General features: G+C 38.7%; 1 protein-coding gene across 1 annotated transcript in view; it reads left to right on the top strand.

The window, feature by feature from the left end:
* Positions 1-779: 779 nt before the first annotated feature.
* LOC115043791 (guanine nucleotide-binding protein G(i) subunit alpha-2) overlaps positions 780-21,417 on the top strand; it is a 38,293-nt gene continuing 17,655 nt past the window's right edge. Inside the window, exons 1-2 of the mRNA XM_029502492.1 lie at positions 780-1,033; positions 1,233-1,378. Coding sequence (XP_029358352.1) covers positions 1,261-1,378 — 118 coding nt within the window. The 5' untranslated portion in view covers positions 780-1,033; positions 1,233-1,260. The remainder of the gene's footprint in view (positions 1,034-1,232; positions 1,379-21,417) is intronic.

The raw sequence follows: 21,417 nt of genomic DNA, 5'->3' as shown, positions 1-21,417 counted from the left end.
TGAGGAATCAACAGTCTAATGGCACATAAGAGATAAATTAACAATGAAACATTTTGCACTTATCTGCCCATCGCAGGGCCGACAAACAGAAACAGACAGAGACCAACAACCACTCACACTCAGATCTACAGACAATTTAGACTTACCAGTTAACCCAAACATGATGTCTTTGGATGACTTTGGACCCACACAGGCAAACTCCGCACAGAAGGGCCTTGGTCCGGGAATCGAACCCGCGACCTTCTTCAGTGCTAACCACTATTCCATATTCATATATTAATACGTTTGTTTGGAGTAACGATGTTTCTATGTCACAGAAGTTTATTGTTGGTATTTTTGTCATGTTTATGGGAGTGAGTAGCAGTCAGGGAAGGCAGGCGGGCTTGTGTCCAGTGGGCGGCGCTGTCCGCCAACACGTACACCGTCTGACTTTGCGTACCGAAGCTATTTCATCGACATGTGGCACAAAGGCGCGTTTTCTCAGACTGACCTTCCTCTTCACGGTTGTCGCTGCCTCATAACGCGGCTGTGGGCACCCATGGGAGCTGCGGAAGAACGAAGCTGGCACTGCTCAAATCACGCCTCGCAGACTTCCTCTAATTGGCGCCACGCACGCTCCGGAGCGGAGGGACTCACCTGCTTTAATTGAACTATCGCGACAAGTTGTCCGAGTGACGTCGACGCGAGCTCCCAAATTGCCTTAGGGACGTCTGAGGGTATTGGCGCTGGCCCCCGCCCCCCCCTCCCCGCCCCGCCCCGCCCCCTCCTTCCACGAAGACTGCCGTCAGTCGAGCGACGGAGCACGCGCCGCTCACCTGGGGGGCCCGCGAGACGAGCCAGGCTGACGGACGGACACCTCCGCCTGCCTGCCCGCGTGCGTGAATGGAGGTAGGACAGACGGCGGAGAGCACCGAGACATGGACGGCCGGTAACAGCCCGAGACTCAGTGCGAACGAGCGCGTGATTCTGATGCAGCTGCTTCATCCGCGCGCCTGCCATTGAACGACAGAGCAGGAACATCTACGACTTTATGGTAAAAACAACAACAACAACAACAACAAAAACAACAAAAACAACTCCTCCAGACTCCGTTTTCCCCCCCTTTAAAGAAGCCATAGCTGGAAGCAAGAGCTGCCGCATCGTTTTTCTCCTCCTGGCATCGGCAGAGACCCAACAGCACTGACACCTTTGTTTTATATTTTTATTGTTTTTATTATTGATTTCGTTGCAAGTGGTCACTGCGCCTCCGCGTTTGGAGCCATGGGCTGTACGGTGAGCGCCGAGGATAAGGCTGCCGCAGAGAGGTCAAAGATGATTGACAAAAACCTCCGAGAAGACGGAGAGAAGGCGGCCAGAGAAGTCAAATTGCTCTTACTGGGTGAGTTAAGTCAGAACACTTGGTCTTTGTTCAGGATTTTAAGGAAATGAAATGTCTCTCCAGTTTAAGAGTGGGATTAACACTATAAGCTGGAAAGGAGTGCTGCATTAGAATAAAGTTTTTGACTTGAGCAGACGATATAGGCAGAAAACAGTTGAGTCGTTTCTGTAGTGAAGAGTGTGCAAATCATTAGCTGAGGCTCACGGAGAGGCCATTTCATTACTGTACCCGAATAATAATGAAACACGGGCTGTAATCACTGTTATTAATTAGCCAAGTGTTTACTTAGAAATAATTCAGATATCATCATGTCAGCATGCTGCACAACATCTCTGAGCTCTGCCTTGGCATTTTGCCCAGGGAGCTGAATTCAGTGTATCAAATTTGTGGACCAGGACTAAACATTAACAGGGCCACACTCCAGCGCCTCCCTCAAATACATATCAGCTGCTTCCAGCAACAGAGCACATCTTGTTAGTTTGCTGACAACAATGAAAAAACTGAAGACTGTGAAGCAGGAAAAAACACTTTGTCTTCCTTGTACCTCTGCCTTTTTGCTCGTGCATGCACACACGCTCACACAAGGAACAAACACACAACCTCCCACTCACTACCAATTTCTCACTCCCCCCCCCTTTTTTTTTATCCATTTCAGCTATGTTTGTTTTCCATCATCTTGGTCTTAATTTGTTCTTTGTCTTATTGCTTACGTGCACACGGACACTGTGTGTGTGTGCACGTGTGTGTGAGTGATGAGGGTGATGGAGGTAGGAGGCCAGGTGGAGTTAGATGGATGTCATCGCGCTATGACAAGCTGCTAATACAGGACAGGATCAAGCTAATGATGGATGGCTAGAGTTCTGATCATCTTACAGTCAGGGAGACTTTTTATTTATTAGCCTTAAAGGGTTTCTGATAAATAACACAGCCTGTTATGGCCTTAATTTTAACCTGCAATCAAACAATTTTTTATGTTTTTTAGAGAAAATCTTTAGAAGCACTGGAAGGAAATCAAGCAGTGCCAATCTAAATGCTCCTGGTATATCTGCAACTTGCGCCACGTGAACTGGCATTTAGTACAAACTTGTCTTCATGTGAGTGTTTTATACAGTTTTATTCAGTTCATCTCTTGGTTAAGCATATTAACGTCTTGATGGCTGACCCCACTCCTATTTCTTTTATATTTCATGTTTCATGTAAGGGCACACCTTTTTAGATGGGTTGTGTATCTCTAAAACCTTGCATGTAGTGTCAACACAGTAGAGCTTTGTTGAGAGGGACAATATGATGACAATTGACTGACTTCAGTGTGAGCCAGCAGAGAAAACATGACAGCAGTTCATTCAACAACAGCAAAACATAATATTTTTAAATATATATGTATAGAGAAGGGAAAACCAGAGAAGCATGGCATGGCGGGAAGAGTGTTTCTGCAAACATTTTAATGTGCCACAGCTGGAAGAGCAAAGGTGTGAATTACAATCAATAATGGCTGACTCCCGAGTTGGCATGTTGGCTCAGTGTCTCACTGTCATTAACTCACTCTTCATGTTGTTATGTACACTGATGCCTTTCCTGTTATAATTACACAGACTATCGCTGATGTCTCAGACATTGTGTAACATGTTTTGTTTTTGCAGTAGCATGTTGAAGTAGGTGCGCACAGACCATGTATATAGTTAGGAGTTAGCTAACTAGAGTCATTTTTAATACTTTTTTTGTATTACAGGATAGTTTGTTTCTTAGACTCTACAGTATCTTGTAGCCATTTATTGTCAATTGATTGATTATTTTCCTAAAAACATCCAACCCAATTATCCAAAGCTCACGTGAGTGTCTTCAACCAAAATCCATACAAATTCATGTAACTACCAAGAATCTGAAACCATTGAATTTTGATGTTGTCTTAAACAATAGTTTCTGATTACTTTTTGCCAATCAATTAGTTTGATATAACCATATCATATTCTTTCATGTTATTCAGTCTACAAATTTCATTTGTAATCCAAAATAATAATTTAGCATGAAGTTTGATTAAAACTAATGCAATAGCTTTACATATTAAAAGCTTAGTTTTATCTCATACATATATATAAATTTTTATATAATGTAAATATTTATTAAAATGAATAACAGTGGCTACTATGGCTCATAAGTTTCAGCATAACACAATAAAAATAAAAACAGTCAACAATAAATAAGGATGATAAGAGTCATCAGATGGGTGGCAACATACACGACTTTCTCTTGACCAGGTGCCACAGTAATGGCACACCAAGGCGCAAAAGCATCAGTGTTGATACAGGAGTTGCATATTAATAATGCAGATGACATATTGGGTGTATTTGTCTCATTTGAGGATGAGAAGATACTGAGTTGCTCTGGCAGAGAGATGAGTCATTTGATGGAGCCAGTGCAGCATTAAAGGGGTGCATCGAAATGTTTTAATGGGTTTGCAGCTTTCAGCAAATGTTTTTATTTTTCCGCTGACAGTTCTCAGGGGACCTAAAAACTTGTTCCCCTTTTTCTTGCAAATAAGTAAGTTCTGTCTTTGCCAGCAATACTGTTAGGGCCCAAAGTGCATAATACACCAGATTACTGCTTAATTCATGGTTTGAGTAAGGACTGAGGATGGACATTGAAGAAGAATTATGTGGCAGGGAATGAAGTTGTTGAACTTGCCATTAATTTTGTCTAGACATAAAGAGCCTTCACATGTCCTTCAACTGGCTGCGCTGCTACATGAAGCTGTAGTTCAGAACGAGTCAAGTTCAAAACTTGACAGGTGCATAGGAAACGCTGCTCTGACTGTGCTCATTGATGCAAGAAGGTGCTGATTTCAACATATTGCACCATACACTAGAATGCTCTATGTAGCTGACTGACAAGATGGCATATCTTTATCAGTGTTGGAATTAGGAACAAAAACCCATGATGCATAAATTTGATGCAACATATCAGGAAGTGAGAATCCTCATGGCAGGGCATTTATACCTAAAATGAATCACTCTGAGACAGCAATTCACTGATGTTTACAAGTGATTAGATTTTGTGCAGTTGTGCTACATTGTTCATTTATTGTTTAAAAAGCCATTCAAAATCATGTTTAACTTCCATTGATAGATAAATTCTGTATTTTCGTTTTACAAGCACTGTCCTTTTCTGTATTTAGGTTTGTTCTGCTACAGTATGAACACACTAGGGGCAGGTGATAGACTTGTTAGACTGCAGGAGAATCTGATAGTACCCTGAGAGGTGAAACTCAGTTCATTTGAACTTTGGAAGCTGGGCAGTCAGAAAACTCAGTTTCAAGATTGTAGTGAGTAAATCAAATTGAATCTGTTAAAGCCGAGAGAAGCAAAGGATGGAGATACACCATTACCTGTGGAAATTACACTATTGAGCCTATTGGATTGTTGAAAGACTTTTCAATTTTGGCTGGGATCAATATGAACCCAGTGAGGCCTATCCCTTTCAACAAATGAGTCTATACCAACTTTTGTGTAGTGCTCAAGAAATATGGGCCTTTAAAAATGAAGACAGCTTGACTAGCAAGTGTATTGTCAGGTCCTGACTGTGTAGCAGTGCTAACACCATTCTGCAGCCAAAAACAAAGTACACTCACTGATTTAACTGCCATGAGGAGTTTCAGCAAATTAAAACAATGATTTAAAAAAAGAAAGAATTGTACTCACGCTGCAGAAGCCATGTGGAAAAAAAAAAGTCCACTCATCAGGTTGATTTGTAAATGTTATTAATTCTCATAAGAGTATATACAATATATAAAAATATATCTTCTTCTCATAAATCAGCCTCCACTGTAGCTTATCTCTAATACCTACCCCAGGCAGACGATAATAATAGTGCTTCACAGACATGACTCAGGTTGAGACTGTCTATCCAGAGATGACAACTTCACAACTACCCGCAAACTGAAAGAATATACTTACGTGCTGTTAGTCATGTCTTTGGTGAATACCACTAATAGGTGTGTGTTTTTATGTGCTGAACTAGCAAGAAACGGATCCTTATAGCAGTCATGCTTACGGATGACCTGTTTACTTTGATGTTGATTTCTGCACCTTTTCTGGGGGTGGGTGGTAATGGCAGAAAGCAGCGAGAGAGCTTTACCATGTGAAAAAAGTAAAATGGAGGAAGCAGAGCGTGAACAAGTGGCCTCTGCTCAGGGACTATCACATGCAATTTAAAGTTTCTTCACATGCTCACAATTAAGTAATAAGCAATTTTCAGGCCTTGTGTATGTGTATGTCTGATTTTGGGCATGTGCATGAAATAATCTGTCTGAATGTAACAGTGTGTACAGATGTTTCTTTTGGTTGATTTCACAGTGAAGTGAATTCTAACTATTTCCTGAGGCAGGATGGTGGGGTTGGGTTAGCTAAAATGCATCATTTGATATTTGTGGGAGAATTATTAAGCATCACGCGTTTATGACAGAACTGTTGCATAATACAGCTGTTCCAATTGGTCTGAATTTTCTATTAGTCATTACATTCATAGTTACCGTGCTTATTTGGGGCCTGAGGAGACTCCCAGCATGCATTTAGGAAAAGCCAGGAAAACACCTTGGCCAGTCATCACACGATATGCCGATTAGTCAATAGAGAAAAAGCCAAAAACAAAATGCAGAGAATCATATCTTATCAAATATGATTTATCACACAGAATACATGCTGTTCATTTATTTTGTTTAGGATTGTTATGCACATATGGTTTCTGAAAATAAGTTCTACTGATACATGTGTGAAATGTTGCTCGTGGTGTTGTTTCTGCAGAGGTGGCAGCTCCCTGCCTATTTGCAGCAGCTCCTCCGTCGTTTATTGCTTAAGCCCTTGACTGTCTGTATGAAAGAGGGTGAATTAAGATGGTTCCCCCAGTCCTTTGTGTTATTTTATAGACATCTATAAAATGTTCGAATTTTCTGTGGCTGCAGCAGGAGGAACTGTATCTGTTCACTTTGAGATACCTGCAGTTGTAATCCATCAACTTCTGCATTTCCTGTAGTTTTATTTTCCCTGTAGCTATTCTTTAATTTCATGTTCATCATAGCACACACAAAAATCTACAAAGTAGCGGTATTCTCCAGAGTCTATTTTTTATCCTCATTTTGTGTTTGGTGCAGACGACGAGCCTGATCCTTCCCCATATTTCATTTTCCAATCACATTTCCATTATCAGCCCCATTCATAATTTAGGGATCTCATTTTATACCTTGCCCTTCTCTCTTTTTCACATTACTTAACCTCGCTCTCCTCAAGTGAGGAGTGGCCGTGGCAGGAAGCGGTAGAGTCTTAATACAACCAAGACTCAGCAAACTTATCAACATTAGTCCCTTGCATTACCCACACTTAACTGCAATGCAATTTGACGTAGGAGGGGCTGGTTAGAATTTAAGCCTTCATAATTGGTTTGCAAAAAAAAATTCTTGTCAGTTTTAATGAGAGGTTGAGGATGGTGATGAAGGAGATAAAGGATGAAAGACAGAGATAATAGAGAGGAATAAGCAGATGGTGAGGTACAGTCAAGTTGTTAAAGGGTTTTTTTTTTTTTTTTGTAATAAATGAGTTAGTTGCTCAAAAGATCCATTTGGATTAATTAAATTTAAGTATTTGAGATTTTTCCTTCAGAAGGTAAAAAAATCTATAGTAATTTATTTTACAATATAGGGTTTAGTAGGAACAGTAGAAAGTGACAGCAGGTTCTCACTGATGAAAAGCTGGAACAAGATGATGTTGCTTGAATGATGATGATGATGATGCTTGAAAATGGATTAGTAGTTAATGATGATTTATCATTTTATTTTCTTTTGGTGGGGGAGAGGGCGTTCTTACTATTTCAGCTGAGTGATTGATTAACTTAAGCAGTAAATCTTACATTACAGCAGTACAATGAGGAATAAAGTCATTTTATAATATTGAATGCAGGGTTCACCAGCTGAGCATTTTATCAGGAAGCGTACTTGTACTCTTTATACGTCATACTTTAAAGTCTTATTTCTAAAAATGATCTTAAGCTCTACTTGAAAATGAACTGAATCAAGTAATAACAGAAAAGATGTCAGAACATTTTCAATGGCGGAGGGCTGCATAAAATTTCAGTGTTATCGGATTTGATCTGTGAACCTTCCCACCAACGTTTCTCTATTCATCAATGTTTCCCTGAATTTGGCCATTGCTTCAGTATAAATCTTGTGAAAGTAAGAACAAAAAGGGTTACACCCTCTTTAGTCATGTCTGTACACACTTTTCCTAGCAGTGAGAATGGTCCAGAGGGAGACGTGACTGGGCCAGTACGTGCCAACCATCTATCAGTCATACCCTCGAATATTAAATGTATGATTTAATTAAGGTAGAGGCATAGTATTTAAAATCCCCACATTCTATTGAGGTAGCAGACACAAATGAAAAGTCACAAACAGCATCTTTAGCAGCAGATAAAGCTCAGGGGAACTAATTTTGTTAATGGAATGTCTACATTAGGAATTTAAAAGAAATATCTGGGGTCAGAAACAAAAACTGGCCATTAAAAGAAATGGCAACATATTTACCAACACTCTTTCTTTCAGTCAACATTTTTGGAGAAGCAATAAGTCTACATTACCTACATCATCAACTGCTGCTGCTGCATTATTCACTCATTGATTTAGCTCAAAGTTGATTCCAGGAATAGCCCTTCATCAATTCATAAAATAGCGATCACCTACATATCATGACACTGACGAGAAGACATAGTGTATATTTAATTCAAACTGAAGGTGGATGTGAAAGTTATAAATGATTTGTATCCAGCATCACAAGCTGCCTTAACATACTTAACAAGTTGTAAGGAACTGTCATAAAACCTCAGTTGTGTTGGTTTAAAAAAAAAAAAACCAAACAAACAAAAAAAAAAAAACTATGGGAAAAATAATTTTCCCATATGAGCCAATGAAAAGGAACAAGTACGACATTGCTCCTCACTGTACGTAGAAGCAAAAAGAATGGTGAAGATAAGTCTCAGTAGAGTCAGTGATATATCTTCAATATTACATTTCAGGGTGGCAGTGCTATAATGAGGAAAAGACAATGCAAGATGTGAAGGCAAGGAGGCGCTTTGTTTGGAGGAGCATTGGGCTTGTGTTGTCTGCAGAAACACGTGAAGCACCTGCATTGCAGAGCTACTTTGCCTATGGTTTTCTTGGTTGAAGACACAGGAAAAGACAAATTTGTGAATTTAATTAAATGTATGCTTAACCAGTGAAAAGCCTTGTTTTCTTAGAGATATTCAAGTGTGCATTTTTTGTTTTGGGAAAAGCAGAGACAGGAGAACCATCATTATGGATTTACTGGCTCTATTAAATCCATATAAATAAAGGTATGATAGATGTGCTCTCTGATTCTAGTCACAAAAGATTAACCAGCTTTGTCTCTGCCTGCCTGCGAGGGCTATATTCATGTCTAATATTTTATCCTAAATTCTACATGGGCAGCAGGTACCAAAAAACCTTTTTACCATAATATTGAATAGGGGTGTGCCTTATATATTCATATAAGAATCAAGATTCTCATTTACTCTCTGTTACTTTGACAATAATATCCAGAATTTATAATAATAATAATAAAATAATAATTAATAATATCAGAATTTTCCAAGTGATTAAAAGTTTAATATTACTGAAAGAACAATAATCCTACATTTCCTACCTCTGATTACTGAAGGTGTTGGAAGTTTATAGAGATAAAATCAGAGAGGACCACCTCAATGTTTATCTCCGCTGCAGGGCATCGCTTATGTCTTTTGAGTTTATTACATATTAAAGTCTTATCAGAAGTTACAGAAGTCATTTTCAGAATTTTATTATTATTACTGCCATCACATCATAAATCACTATTAAGTATCAAATGCTGATGCTATTATTCCTTGTTGGATTTTGTGATGTGACCTTGATATGTATGAACTACATATCTATCATATTGCTTTAGCTTTCTGGCTAAGTGGGGTAATTCTTAATTCCTGTCTGTCAAAGTATTTCATCGAACTAACCTACTCAGACACCTTCTTATTAAGTTCAAGTTTCGTTTCCACAGTCTCATTTAAACAGGCATTACCAGAAGCTTATCAAACTTCAGTTCAATATTCTTGGGTGAATGGCATTGTTCACTTCACTGACTTTATGCCACTTCTCATTCTCCACTGTCCCTGAAAAAAATGATGTTTAATATACACACAACTTCATATAATTATGTTTTTAAAATTTACTGATGACTGTGTTAATATCAGAAATTCCTCTGTATTGACTGAAATATAGAATTCAGAATACAGAATCTATGAGCATGTCTATGCACCCAGAAGTAATGGAAATTCTACTGGAAATTAGCTGCTGGCAACTACTGTTATGAAGTGCAAAAAAGAACTGATTTCTGGTGAACAGTGTATCATTAGATGTCTGTGGTACGAGTCCAGACCATCTGGACTATCCTTTCCAAAAATCTCATTCACTCATTCATTCGTCTTCCACCGCTTATTTATTCCTGGGTTGTGGAGCCAATCCCAGCTCACGTTGGGTGAGGGAGGGTGTTTTTGGGCTGTGGGAGGAAATAGGAGTACCCAGAGGAAACCCACATAAACTCCACACAGAAAGGCCAGGAACCGAACCTGCAACCTTCTTATTGTGGGACAACTGTGCCACCATGCTGCCCTTCCAAAAATCTAATAATTCTATATAATTTTGAGAGTTTTTCTATTCTTAAGCATTATGGTCATGTGATGCTATTCACCCAATCAGTCATCATCACTGTGGCTTGAGTCAGTGAGTGAGATTAGACAATTACACTTCAATAATTTTGGATTCCATTTGTCCATGTTGTGAAGCATGAGAAGACCTAATGCAAAGATATGTCATAATACTGTAACTATTAAAATTATTCATATTGTCAGCATTTGTAGCTGAAAACAGGAGTGACACCAATGTCAAGGACTATTTGAAATGTCAAATGTTAAAACTATGTTAGAACCACCCTCGGCCTCTCTCTCTCTGTCTGTATCTGAATAGAATAAGAATAAAAAGGCCATGCACGTTTTGTAATTGTGCTGCTTTGTTTGAAAGTTCATATGGGACCTAATTTGGTTTGATCCACTCTGAAAAAGGGTGCCATTAATTTGGCAGTAACTCGTAATCACTGAGCAGTAGTGAGGCTGCAAAAGATCTAAATGTCATCAACAAAGAGGTTACATCTAGATAATGAGCTGCACTTATCCTGATATGGGTTTAGCATAGATGTTTCCTGGCAAGAGAACAAGGTCATTTAATCATTTATTCAGTGTCTTATTTCTATTTCTCTGTTAATCTATCTACTATGTTGGTTAGTATCATTGTTTATGCTGGTTTCTCTCATTGTGATTTTATTAGGTACATTATGCTGTTTATTGTATTTGTGAACTGTTTCATTGCCTCTGTGTACATGGCAGTGAACACCCTCCCAATTAAATTTAATTGGTTTTAAAAGCTATATAATTGCACACACAGCACAGTTATATGGATTGTGTAATGAATAGCTGAGATTAGTAATCAGAGCCGTATGTCTCAGATCTGGTAAGTCATTGACTCTTCCTGTTTTGCTTTGAGAGGCAAAAGAGAGCTGAGACTAATCTCTGGCATTCTTCAATACTAGCTCCTAAACAGCTCCCGAATCTAGTTAAGAATGTATTGATGTCCAATATTACTACATGCAGTTCAGATAAGATTTAATATACACAGCGCAAATGCTTCCTATATTAAATGGACAAGTTTGGGGTTTACATGCAAGTCAAAATAAATAAATAAATAAACTGCTGTTGTAGCACCCACTGTGTGTATGTTGAATTGTCTGAGTATATGTCTTCTAATTTTTCACAGCATGAGAAACAAATTAAAATTCTGTTAAACAGTGATTTGACATGATGTGCTAATCAGATAAACATCATGGATGTCTTGTAAAACATGTTAAATAAGTTTTAATAGAAGAAAATCAAATCAATAAATGAATCAAGCAATGAGAAATTGTATCAGTTTCTCTTGTATATAATCTTTAACAAAATAGCCACTTTATTTCAGAGGATTGATGAGTTTGTTAATGACTTAATGTCTCCATGACAAATAACAAACTAGCACTAGCAGCTGGCTATCTGAAAACAATGAGTGGGAATTCAAATAATAATTATTAAGAAAAGCCCCTGCCGCCAATCTTTTTTTATGCTAAGATAGGATTGCTGGCTGCCTGCCAAGTGCTATTGATCCTCCCATCTTACTGTAAGTGAATAAACATATTTCCTAAGAACAATTGACTGTTGAGCACAAGCCATTAGCCAATTAATCCTTTAGTCTGTTATGTACATATACAAGTTAAAATTGTAATAGTCAAAACTTTGAATTTTAAACAGCTGGAATTAGTTTGTAGTTTTAGCTTTTCAAATATTTGAATTCCCCCCCTTAACAAGTTAATTTATCTCATAATTTTAATGTTGGAATAAATACTATATGATAATCATCACACAATTCAGTGGCCTTTGAAATTGAACCATCCATTGATGAAAATATGTCACTTAGCCATGACAATAATTTCTCGGGCATAATATTGGGCTGCTTTGGCGTGCGGTATTCTTGTACCACTTTATATAAATATTTTTGTGATCACTGGTTATTCAGCACTCATGAGTCCACTACATTTGACTTGGAGTCTTACCTGTCATATGAGCTTTAAAAGTGTGCTTGCAAAGCGGAAAGAGATCATTTGTGGCACACTATAAATTAAGATGACAGTAACAATGAAGAGAGGGGCTTCATAGCCACACATTCACATGAGGATATCCCTATAAACCTGTTTATCTCTTGCAGCTGAGACTATATCAAATGAAATTGACCTAAACAAACAAGCAGTGTCTTATCAGTCACAGCAGATAAAAACCATTGATGCTCGTTCCACTACAACACTCCTAAAAGAAACGTGTAAATGTGTTGATGCTCATGATTTAGTTTTGGTGAGGCAGTGTGGTGCTGTAACCATGGCAACTAATCGAGTGCATACGCACACAGGGACACTGCTCATTTCATTACCAGCTCTGCTGGGTCTGACCCACGGACCCAACTTTTAGATATGTTTCCAGTTGGAAGCAGCACAATATCCCATTTCTCTAGAACATGATGGTTGGCATTTTGGATCAGCTGAAATGAAACAGCTGCTTTTAGGACACAATAAGCAGCTGATGTGCACGAAAATCTAACTCAAACTGATGCCTGACTGTCACTCTGCACCATGTGCCCCTAATTTGTGTAAGCACTCCTTATTCACCCTGACAGTCTGGTGTGCCAGCAGAATGCTGGGTGGTTTTATAGGATGCCTCCAATACTGCAGCAACTGCCCAACCTGCATGATGTCTCAGCTGTTTACTAACGTAAATGTGATTGCATCAAGTGTAAGCCGACATGCTAGTATGGAGAAATATAGGATATTGGGAGAGTGAGCAGAGTGATTACCTGCAAAACAGCAGCTCTGATTGTTGATATGATTAGAGGGGAACTATTGTGCATCTTAAAATTTCTGCACCATGACACAACATGGGACTCTTTAAGGAGAGAAAATACTACCAGAACAAGAGAGCTGAGGAAGAAAGAGGATAATAAATATATATCTTTGAGTGTTATTAAAAGTGGTCTGTTGCTTAGTCTGAGATCTTTTTGTTGCTACTTTCTGTTTCCAGGCAAATTCAATCTTGAAAGCTGGTTATTACTGTTGTATCCTAATATCTAATTATACAATTCGTGGCGGTTCGACCAGCTTTGTTTGTGGGCTAGTTGTCAAAGTACAATAATTACAAGTTAAATATCTAGCCAAACATTAAATATCTCATATATGTTATAATACACTATGTAAAGTGCTCAGAGTGTAATTAATTGAGCAGCTATATTGTTCAAACTCATCCTGCTGATGAAGAATTTAAAGCTATTAAACGCTTTAGGTTGAGATAAAATGCCCTGAAATTTGGTCAGAAAGTCACTGGACACCTGCTGGCGCCTGAATGACTTGATGTCCAGCAACATTAGCAGCAACATCGTGCTTGTTGATTGTCAGTCTACTCCTTCATACTAAACAGGGAATCAGTTTTTCAGTTTCTCCAAAGAGCTTCCGCTCACCAGCGTTATTGGTGATCAATACGCATTCACTTGATTAGTTTAATTAATATGGACTCCAGCAAGGCAGAGGACATATTGATTTTGTTCTGAATTACCCAACGGATTGATTCACCTTCTGCCTAATATCTACCTGTCACAATCAGCTCTCCTGCCAGAAGATTCTTTTGTGTTCAGTCATCATCTTTCATTCATGTAGGGAAAAATGAGAGATCATCTTTCAACACATTTATTCTATTGAATAGTAAATAAACATACAATCTGTTGGCATTAAATTGAAAATTAAGATCAGGTTATCAGTAAAACCTTGAGTTAAAGTCTTCGAAGACATAAAACTTCGAGTTCAAATTCTAGTGGGTCTTCGGTTTAGAGATGATGATTTTGACCCATTTGAAATGATGCTGACACCACATTGTTTTTCAGTCATCAGTGAAGGGTACTTTATTTATTTTAATTATTGTAAACTTTCAGCAGCAGCACGGCGGCATAGTGGTTAGCACTATCGTCCCACAATAAGAAGGTCGCAGGTTCGGTTCCCGGCCTGAGTCCTTTCTGTGTTCTTGCATGTTCTTCCCATGTCTGTGTGGGTTTCCTCCCACCATCCAAAGACATGCGTGTATAGGTTAACTGGCAATGTTAAATTGACCGTAGGTGTGAATTCGAGCGTGAGTGGTTGTTTGTCTCTGTGTGTTGGGCATGCGATGGACTGGCGACCTGTCCAGGGTGACCTCGCCCAATGTGTGCTGGGATTGGCTCCGGCAGCCCCGCGACCCGGAAACGGATGAAGATGAGTGAGTGAGTAAACTTTCAGACTTGTTGGGAATTCCTTTGATGCTGTACAAGAATCAGTGTTAATGCCATAACTACTGGCTGGAGCACTGTCTGAGTCCAGAGCATCTTTCAAAGAGCACTCTCATCTCCTAGGCTGAGGCTCCTGCAGCGCCCCCCCCATTCTCCTCCACTCCCTATAATCTTGGCTTCTCTGCTGTTGATGAAAAAAAGTTAACAATGCAAACTCTAAGGAAGGGTTGATCTGAGCCCTGCTCAGAGAAAAACGTCGGCTCCCTACTCAAACAGTCCCACTGCCAATGACATTGGTAAACATCTAGTTCTGCAAACAGATGACGACAGAACCAACTCGCCAGACATCAGTATTAGCAATGTCAGCAATACTCTGGTTCCTCAAACAGACAGTTCAAAAATGTTGGTTTTATAAGGAGTTATTTCCTTTTATGTAGTTTTAAAAAAAAGTTAGACTCTCTTAAATTGGTGCAGTGAGAAATTGCCATCTGAAATAAAGAATTAGATAATGTAAGATGATGTTAGCTAATGTCACAATTAATATCCCCCCATAAAAAATTATCAAATTATCCTTTAGGTGCTGAGGGCTCTAACGATGATCTCAGCGAGATTGTGGATAGGAAGAAACTAAAGGGAGTCATTCTAGCATGTGCAAGCACTTGATTAAATGGTCTCAAATAGTGACGGGATTTCAGCCAGTAGTTGCTTTTTCGTTGTTGTCTCCTCATTTAATTTATTTCCTCAAGCTCGAAGAACATCTGGAATCATTCATAAAAGCACACACCATTTAATGTAATATTCCTGGTTCAATTTCTACTGCAGACTCTGAACATCCTTATCCCATATCACTCTGAAACTGCCTCAAGTGTGAGAGAATATAAATAGATACGCAGGTTATCTTGCCATCTTTCCTGAGCTCAAATGTAACAACCCTAGTACTGAATTCAGCCTTGTTTATATGGCAACTTTTTTACAAACACCACTTGACATAGCAGGACATAACAAAAAAACAACAAACAAACAAATCACAAAAAGTAAAAAAAAAAAAACACACTAAGATAAAATAGGTGATCAAGATGAATATAAAAAAAAAAACTGCTCAAAACTGTATATAAAAAGGCTGAAATACAACCATTCCTGAGAAGTACTACGAAAGATAAGAATGGCCTGTTGTCTTGGCTGTGCCTGACACTGCCTAACTCTGAAAATGCTGGTTTGTTAGAAGCTCACACTCACCTATCTGTCACTCAAAGCATTCGTTCATCTTCTGCCACTTTTCCGTTTCTGAGTCACAGAGGGTGTCTAAGCCAATCCAATCACAGGGCCAACACACAGAGACGAACTTGTACTCATGGACAATTTGGCCACCAATTAACCTAAACATGCAAGTCTTTGGAAGGTGGGAAGAAACAGAACATTTGGAGGCAGCCCAGGCAGGGCCGGGAACCAAACCTGCAACCCTCTTGTTGTGGGGCAACAGCGTTAACCTCTATGACACCATACTAACATACTTTGTCCTAATCACATAAAGATTAAGACAAGGTAAGTGTGTCTCTGTTGTACTGCTCATGAAATGAGGGTTCTTCCTCTGGCAGCACTGTGTGAGTGTGTTTGTGCATATATATATAGTATCTACATGTCGAATCACAGCTACTCACTCTCTCATTCTCTCATTCTCCAGTTGTCTTTCTGTTGTCTGTCCATGATTTCCAGGACTGTTTGTGACATGAGTCAAAAATATACCTGTCTTTTCATCTGCTATGCTTCAATTGCTAAAAGTTGCTGGTGCAGAGGTAAACCTTGTGATTTAGGAACCACATATATATTTTAAAAAAGGGCATTTGTTTACTGAACCGTCACTTACTTTATGTTGACATAGAGTTCTGCTAAATTTCATTGTTTTTATATTTAAAATGCCAAATTGTGGAGTATTAGCCATCACAAAAAGTGTCTGCTGATTGTGTACACACATGACAAAGTAATATACATTGTTAACATGGCTGTGCAGTCAGTCACTTTGAGTGCAGCAAGATCCGATTCTGCAGAGAGAAGCAGCAAAGCTCCACAGCTCCCTGCAAGGCCGATGACCTAGTTTTTCCACTCTAGGCGATACATACTGTACCGTATCTAACCATGTAAAATTCTTCCATTGCTCTCCATTCTGCCTGGGAAATGGGCTGAGGTGGTGGTGGTGGTGGTTGGGGGCTTTCTGCCCCCCCCTCCGTATGAAACACCTATGCTACTGAAGCTAAAATGTAGGCAGGCACCCACCAGAACCCACATGTGGAGATACACTAAACTAATCTGGGTCTTTGTTCTTTGTTCCCCAGGCAAAGTGGTGGAGCAGCTGCATGAAATAATTCAGAGGCAGTGGCATGTGCTGACTTTTACAGCTGGACAAAAGAGGATACATTAGATACATCAATGCATGCAAATATTTATTGGAAATATAGTTTCAACTGACAGTGGGACATGGCCATACCATGAAAATAACTAAAATATCTCACTCTGCTTTAGCAACTGCCACCACAACTGTAGTAAATGACATAATGGATGGAAGTCCAATAAAAGATCCTTTATGGGAAAGACTGTTTTTCCGAAATGGGAGAAGAAAATCACATCCATGTCAGTATTGTCCTCGTGGATGTCTATTTGTAACTTTAACTGGTCAAGCATTGCTTCTTTGGCACACAACTGCTGCAGCAAAGCAAAGATAAAGGCTTTACTCATAATGGAAGAAAAAAGAGGAGGCTGTTAATAATGGCCATCTGAAAGGGGCGATGTGCTGGAACCCAGCTACACTTAAAATGAGTGTCATGAGCTGAGTTTAGCTCTCTCTCACAAAAATATAAAATACACACAGCTTGTATTTTATGGCAATAACAAACAAAAGGAACAAACCCATTAATATAAGTGAAATTTATTAAATTATGAATTGAAATTTGTTTTTAACTCTGTTGGTCAGCAAAGCTCAGCTTTTAATTTAACATGCAGTCTTAATTCATCACATTTCATGCACTGTCTCATACTTGTTCCATTGTATGAACAGAAACAGAAAAACATCTTAATTGGCTTAATTGTGCATTTAAAATGCTATATAGGTGAAAAATGAGAGAAGAAGATTAAAGGCTGAAAACACAGCAGTTTGCTAGGTTTTGACGTTCGTTTGTCTATGACTGAACTAAAGGTTGATTGATCATTAATATACTTTCAGCAGATATGTAAACTTCAAACTATCACTTTTCATCTGAAGATGTGAGCAGTTACTCAGATGGCCTATTCCATTTTGCTTTTTTTTTTGGTCAAGTTTTTCAAGACACAGAATTTAATATGAAGTTTGGCTTATTGAATGGTTTGTTTCCTTCCTGATTGTTTTATTGACAATTGCAAGATAGATCACTTGAAAGTAAGTAATTTATCTAGAAAACCTATAAGTGTGGTTTAGTTTTAAAAAATCAAATTACTGAACAGTTTTCCCAATGAGCAATTAGGCTACAGCAGCAGGTGACCATATGTTTAGATTGGTTCCATTGTGGGTCAGGAGGAAAACCGTAATTAAAAATATATTTACTTAAAGTTGCATCACGTCTGCTTGTGTCAGTTATCTCCCCGAGTACACTGTGACATGACTTTAAATAGCACCAGCATTATTGTTGTATATTCTGCTCAGTGCCATCAACGCCCAGAGGTGGTTAACCTTTAAATGGCTGTAAAAGCTAGTTGGATGTGAGCAGTCGTGACACCAATGAGTGGGAACAGCGGGCCAGGAAGAGAGTGAAGAAAGAGTTGTGCCACTGCCAGGCCAGTGAGTCACTCTCCCATGTCGCTGCGACAATAGATGGCCTATGACGCTGCCATATGCTGAGACATGCTACATTTCTCTAGAGAAGAAGTATATGAGGAGAGTGAAAGAGCAGAATGGATTTTGATGGTGCTCGTTTCTAGTGTTTGTAATTTGAAAAACAGATTTTTACCTGCCGGTGTTATCCGTTTCAGGATTTGAGTCAGTCAGCACCACCTTGATCAATATTGAAATATTGGATGGATTTCCATAAAAGTTAGGGCAGACATTTAATCTCTCCTCAGGGTGAAGCATAACCACTCTGGCCATCCCTTGACTTTTAATGTCGTGCTAATATGGTAAAGTAAACATTTATGTTTGTCCAGTACTGTCAAATGTTTGCATATGTAATAATAATCCTTTAAACCAGAGCAAACGTCGGCAGGCGTGTGAGATTAAATTGGTGAACAGAGCAAACATTACACCTGTTGGGCATGTAAGCAGTGTCACTGTGAGCCTGTTTGCATTCTGCCTCTAGCGTAGCCATAGTCTTATATTTTTTCTTCAGTGCTGAATTAATTCTGCTTGCAAACAAGAGTTGAGTTCCACAGAGTGTGTTGAGTGTGTTTTGCCTGCAGCCAAAATAGAACCTCTCTTACTTCTCCAATAAGTCAAATGTGCCAGAATGGGCCTCATTTTCTCAGACAGCTGCCTTTTTTGAATTGGCCTTTCCTGGAAAGTTCCCTCTAGGCTTGTGGAAGAGAAGTGGGCAGTCCTGTCTCCTCTGAATGCAAAATGAAAAATTTCACTCTCACACATCTAAAAGAAGTACGTCTGTCCACTCGTTAACTACTGTTGTGGAGTAGATAAACATACAAGGCCAGCCTCTAGGAATAAAAAAATTTCATTGCAATTACATTTTGAGCAATAAGTTGGTATTGAGTATAAATAGTAGGTCAAATGCGTTTTAAAATAGATGTGCAAGACATTTTTATTTCTTATTCTTGTTTAAAATGGTTCAAGAGACTGGGGAAGCATTGATTAAATGCTGGTATTCATTAATTTTATTATGATTTAATAAATAATCATATAATTGATTTTATATTTTAATCTGACACAAATAATGAAACACTTATTAGGGAATAAAAGTGACATTTTAACCAAAAGGTAACCCAAAAGTAGTACATTTAATATATTAAACTATAACATTAAATGTTTGAAGGTTTGGCATTCCTTCTTGATGAAAAATAACTTTTCTTGTACTCCAGTAATCTATTAACAAAACAAGTGATGCAAAATTCAGAAGCTTATATGACCCCAGTGGCAGCAGTGTTGGCCTGTTTGGCTTGTAACAGTTTATCCCGGGTTTATCAATACATAGATGATTACAATACTTTGCACAGAAAAACTCCCCAGTGCATGACCTGTGGACATTAGTGTTTTCCGGACTCTCTTGCAATGCCACCATGAGATTGACATTTGTATTCTCAATTGCAATTCCTCAATAAATGTTGGATGAATTGTCTTTGGTTCATCAGACATTAATGTCATCTAATCGCTTCCTCACCTTATTTTTTTAAGGATAACTCATCATCCTCAGATGTATTTTTTCTTTTCATGCAGGCAACACCATAAAAGGCAATGTATCATTTGTGAGCAATCAATCTTAGTGATGCCATAAATGCATAAAATGCACTTGTTTGTTTTCAACTGAGAAATGTAAACCAATTATACAACAGATCCACTTTAAAACAGGACATGGAAGCGTGTCATAATAATCTTTCTGTAGAATAATTTATATATCAAATTCCAAACAAAGAATTCAGAGCTAAGTACTAAGCTGGATGAGGACGCCTGTATAATCAGCCCACTCCTTCATATTCATTTCCTTCACCAATCCTTATGTTTTCTCCTGAAATGGGATATGTTTCATTTCGATGTTACTAAGTTTTCAATAAATTTACAGATCAAACACCAAAAATAAGTACCCTGTACAATGTAAATTAACAGCCTACAAAAGTGATTTACTAATTCTGGTTTTAGTGCCATAATTAGTGAAGGTTCTTGGGAAGTAATTATATTAAGTGGGTCATTTAGTGGGGAGGCTGGTCTGCAGGAGTGGGAGTTCTCTATAAGTCTGCCATCTTGTGACTTACTCATTTTTGCTGGTGCATGTAGTTTAGCAAACCACTAATCTGCTGGCAATGAAGGGATGGAGAAAACACAAAACAAGCACGAGCCTGACGATGTTCACTGAAGGCAGTTACACTTGAATGCAATACTACGTATTACACTCTCATTCCTGACATTCATGTCATTTTGCTTGCAGTTGCTACACTTCTTATTTATCTGCAACTAACTGAATTTGTCAGTAACTGGTGTTAGTCTTTCTCACTATGTTTTTTTTTTTTTTTCAACCCCTTTCAAGCATTCCCTGTTTCCTCTGCATCGTCATCCTCCTCTCTGTCCATCCACTGTTAATTTGCCACTCTTTCTTCATGTTGTCCACCTCTACTCCACTGCCTCTTATCTGTCCTCTTCTTTGACTACCCATTAATTACAGTGCTTTGTCTTTCCAAACCTCGCTTCAGTATCCGCACACAGGGTTAAAGTGGTAGGCTACTGTGTCAGCTATCCCAAAGGAAATCTGTGCCCTGTGAGCTACACCAGAGCAATTTTGCTTTTGTCCCTGATGTATAGAGTATTCTCAGTAAGTTTATAATATGACTTATCTTGGCCTCAAGCTCGTAATTAAAACACATGAATCAAATACACACTACAGGAAGCCAGGGCTCACTGATACATTATGGGTTTTTACTATTTCTGTGTCGCTTTTTTATTTATTTATTTATTTATTTTTTTGCCCTCTAAATCCGTTTTGAAGGTCCGGTTTCCCTCTTATAGCTGCCCTTGTCCGAGCTCTGGCCTAGAAAGGATGTAGACATTCACTTGAGTCATGTCAGCAACTTCTTCTTACCCAAGGCAAGAACCTTCACTGGGTGGGTGTAATGTGTGCACAGACTCACACTTTTGGTTACAGATTTGACACTCATTCCTTTACCTCTTCATGAACATTGGCAATAATGTTGAATGAGTGAGCCAAGTCAGAAGCATTACTGCATCGCTACCAGGAATTGAGCGATTAGAGTTTAATGATTTGAGCGATACCTCAGTAAGGTTTGATTTTTCACAGAATAAAATGTTCAAATAACCATCACTAAATGCCAGAGCCCAACTTTACATCTTCAGTAACTTGTTTCTTCAACCAACAGTCCAAGGCAGATTTTCAAT

Source organism: Echeneis naucrates, chromosome 5 (assembly GCF_900963305.1).
Source record: "Echeneis naucrates chromosome 5, fEcheNa1.1, whole genome shotgun sequence".
NCBI classification, from domain to species: domain Eukaryota; kingdom Metazoa; phylum Chordata; class Actinopteri; order Carangiformes; family Echeneidae; genus Echeneis; species Echeneis naucrates.
This window is presented reverse-complemented; position numbering and strand designations above follow the sequence as displayed.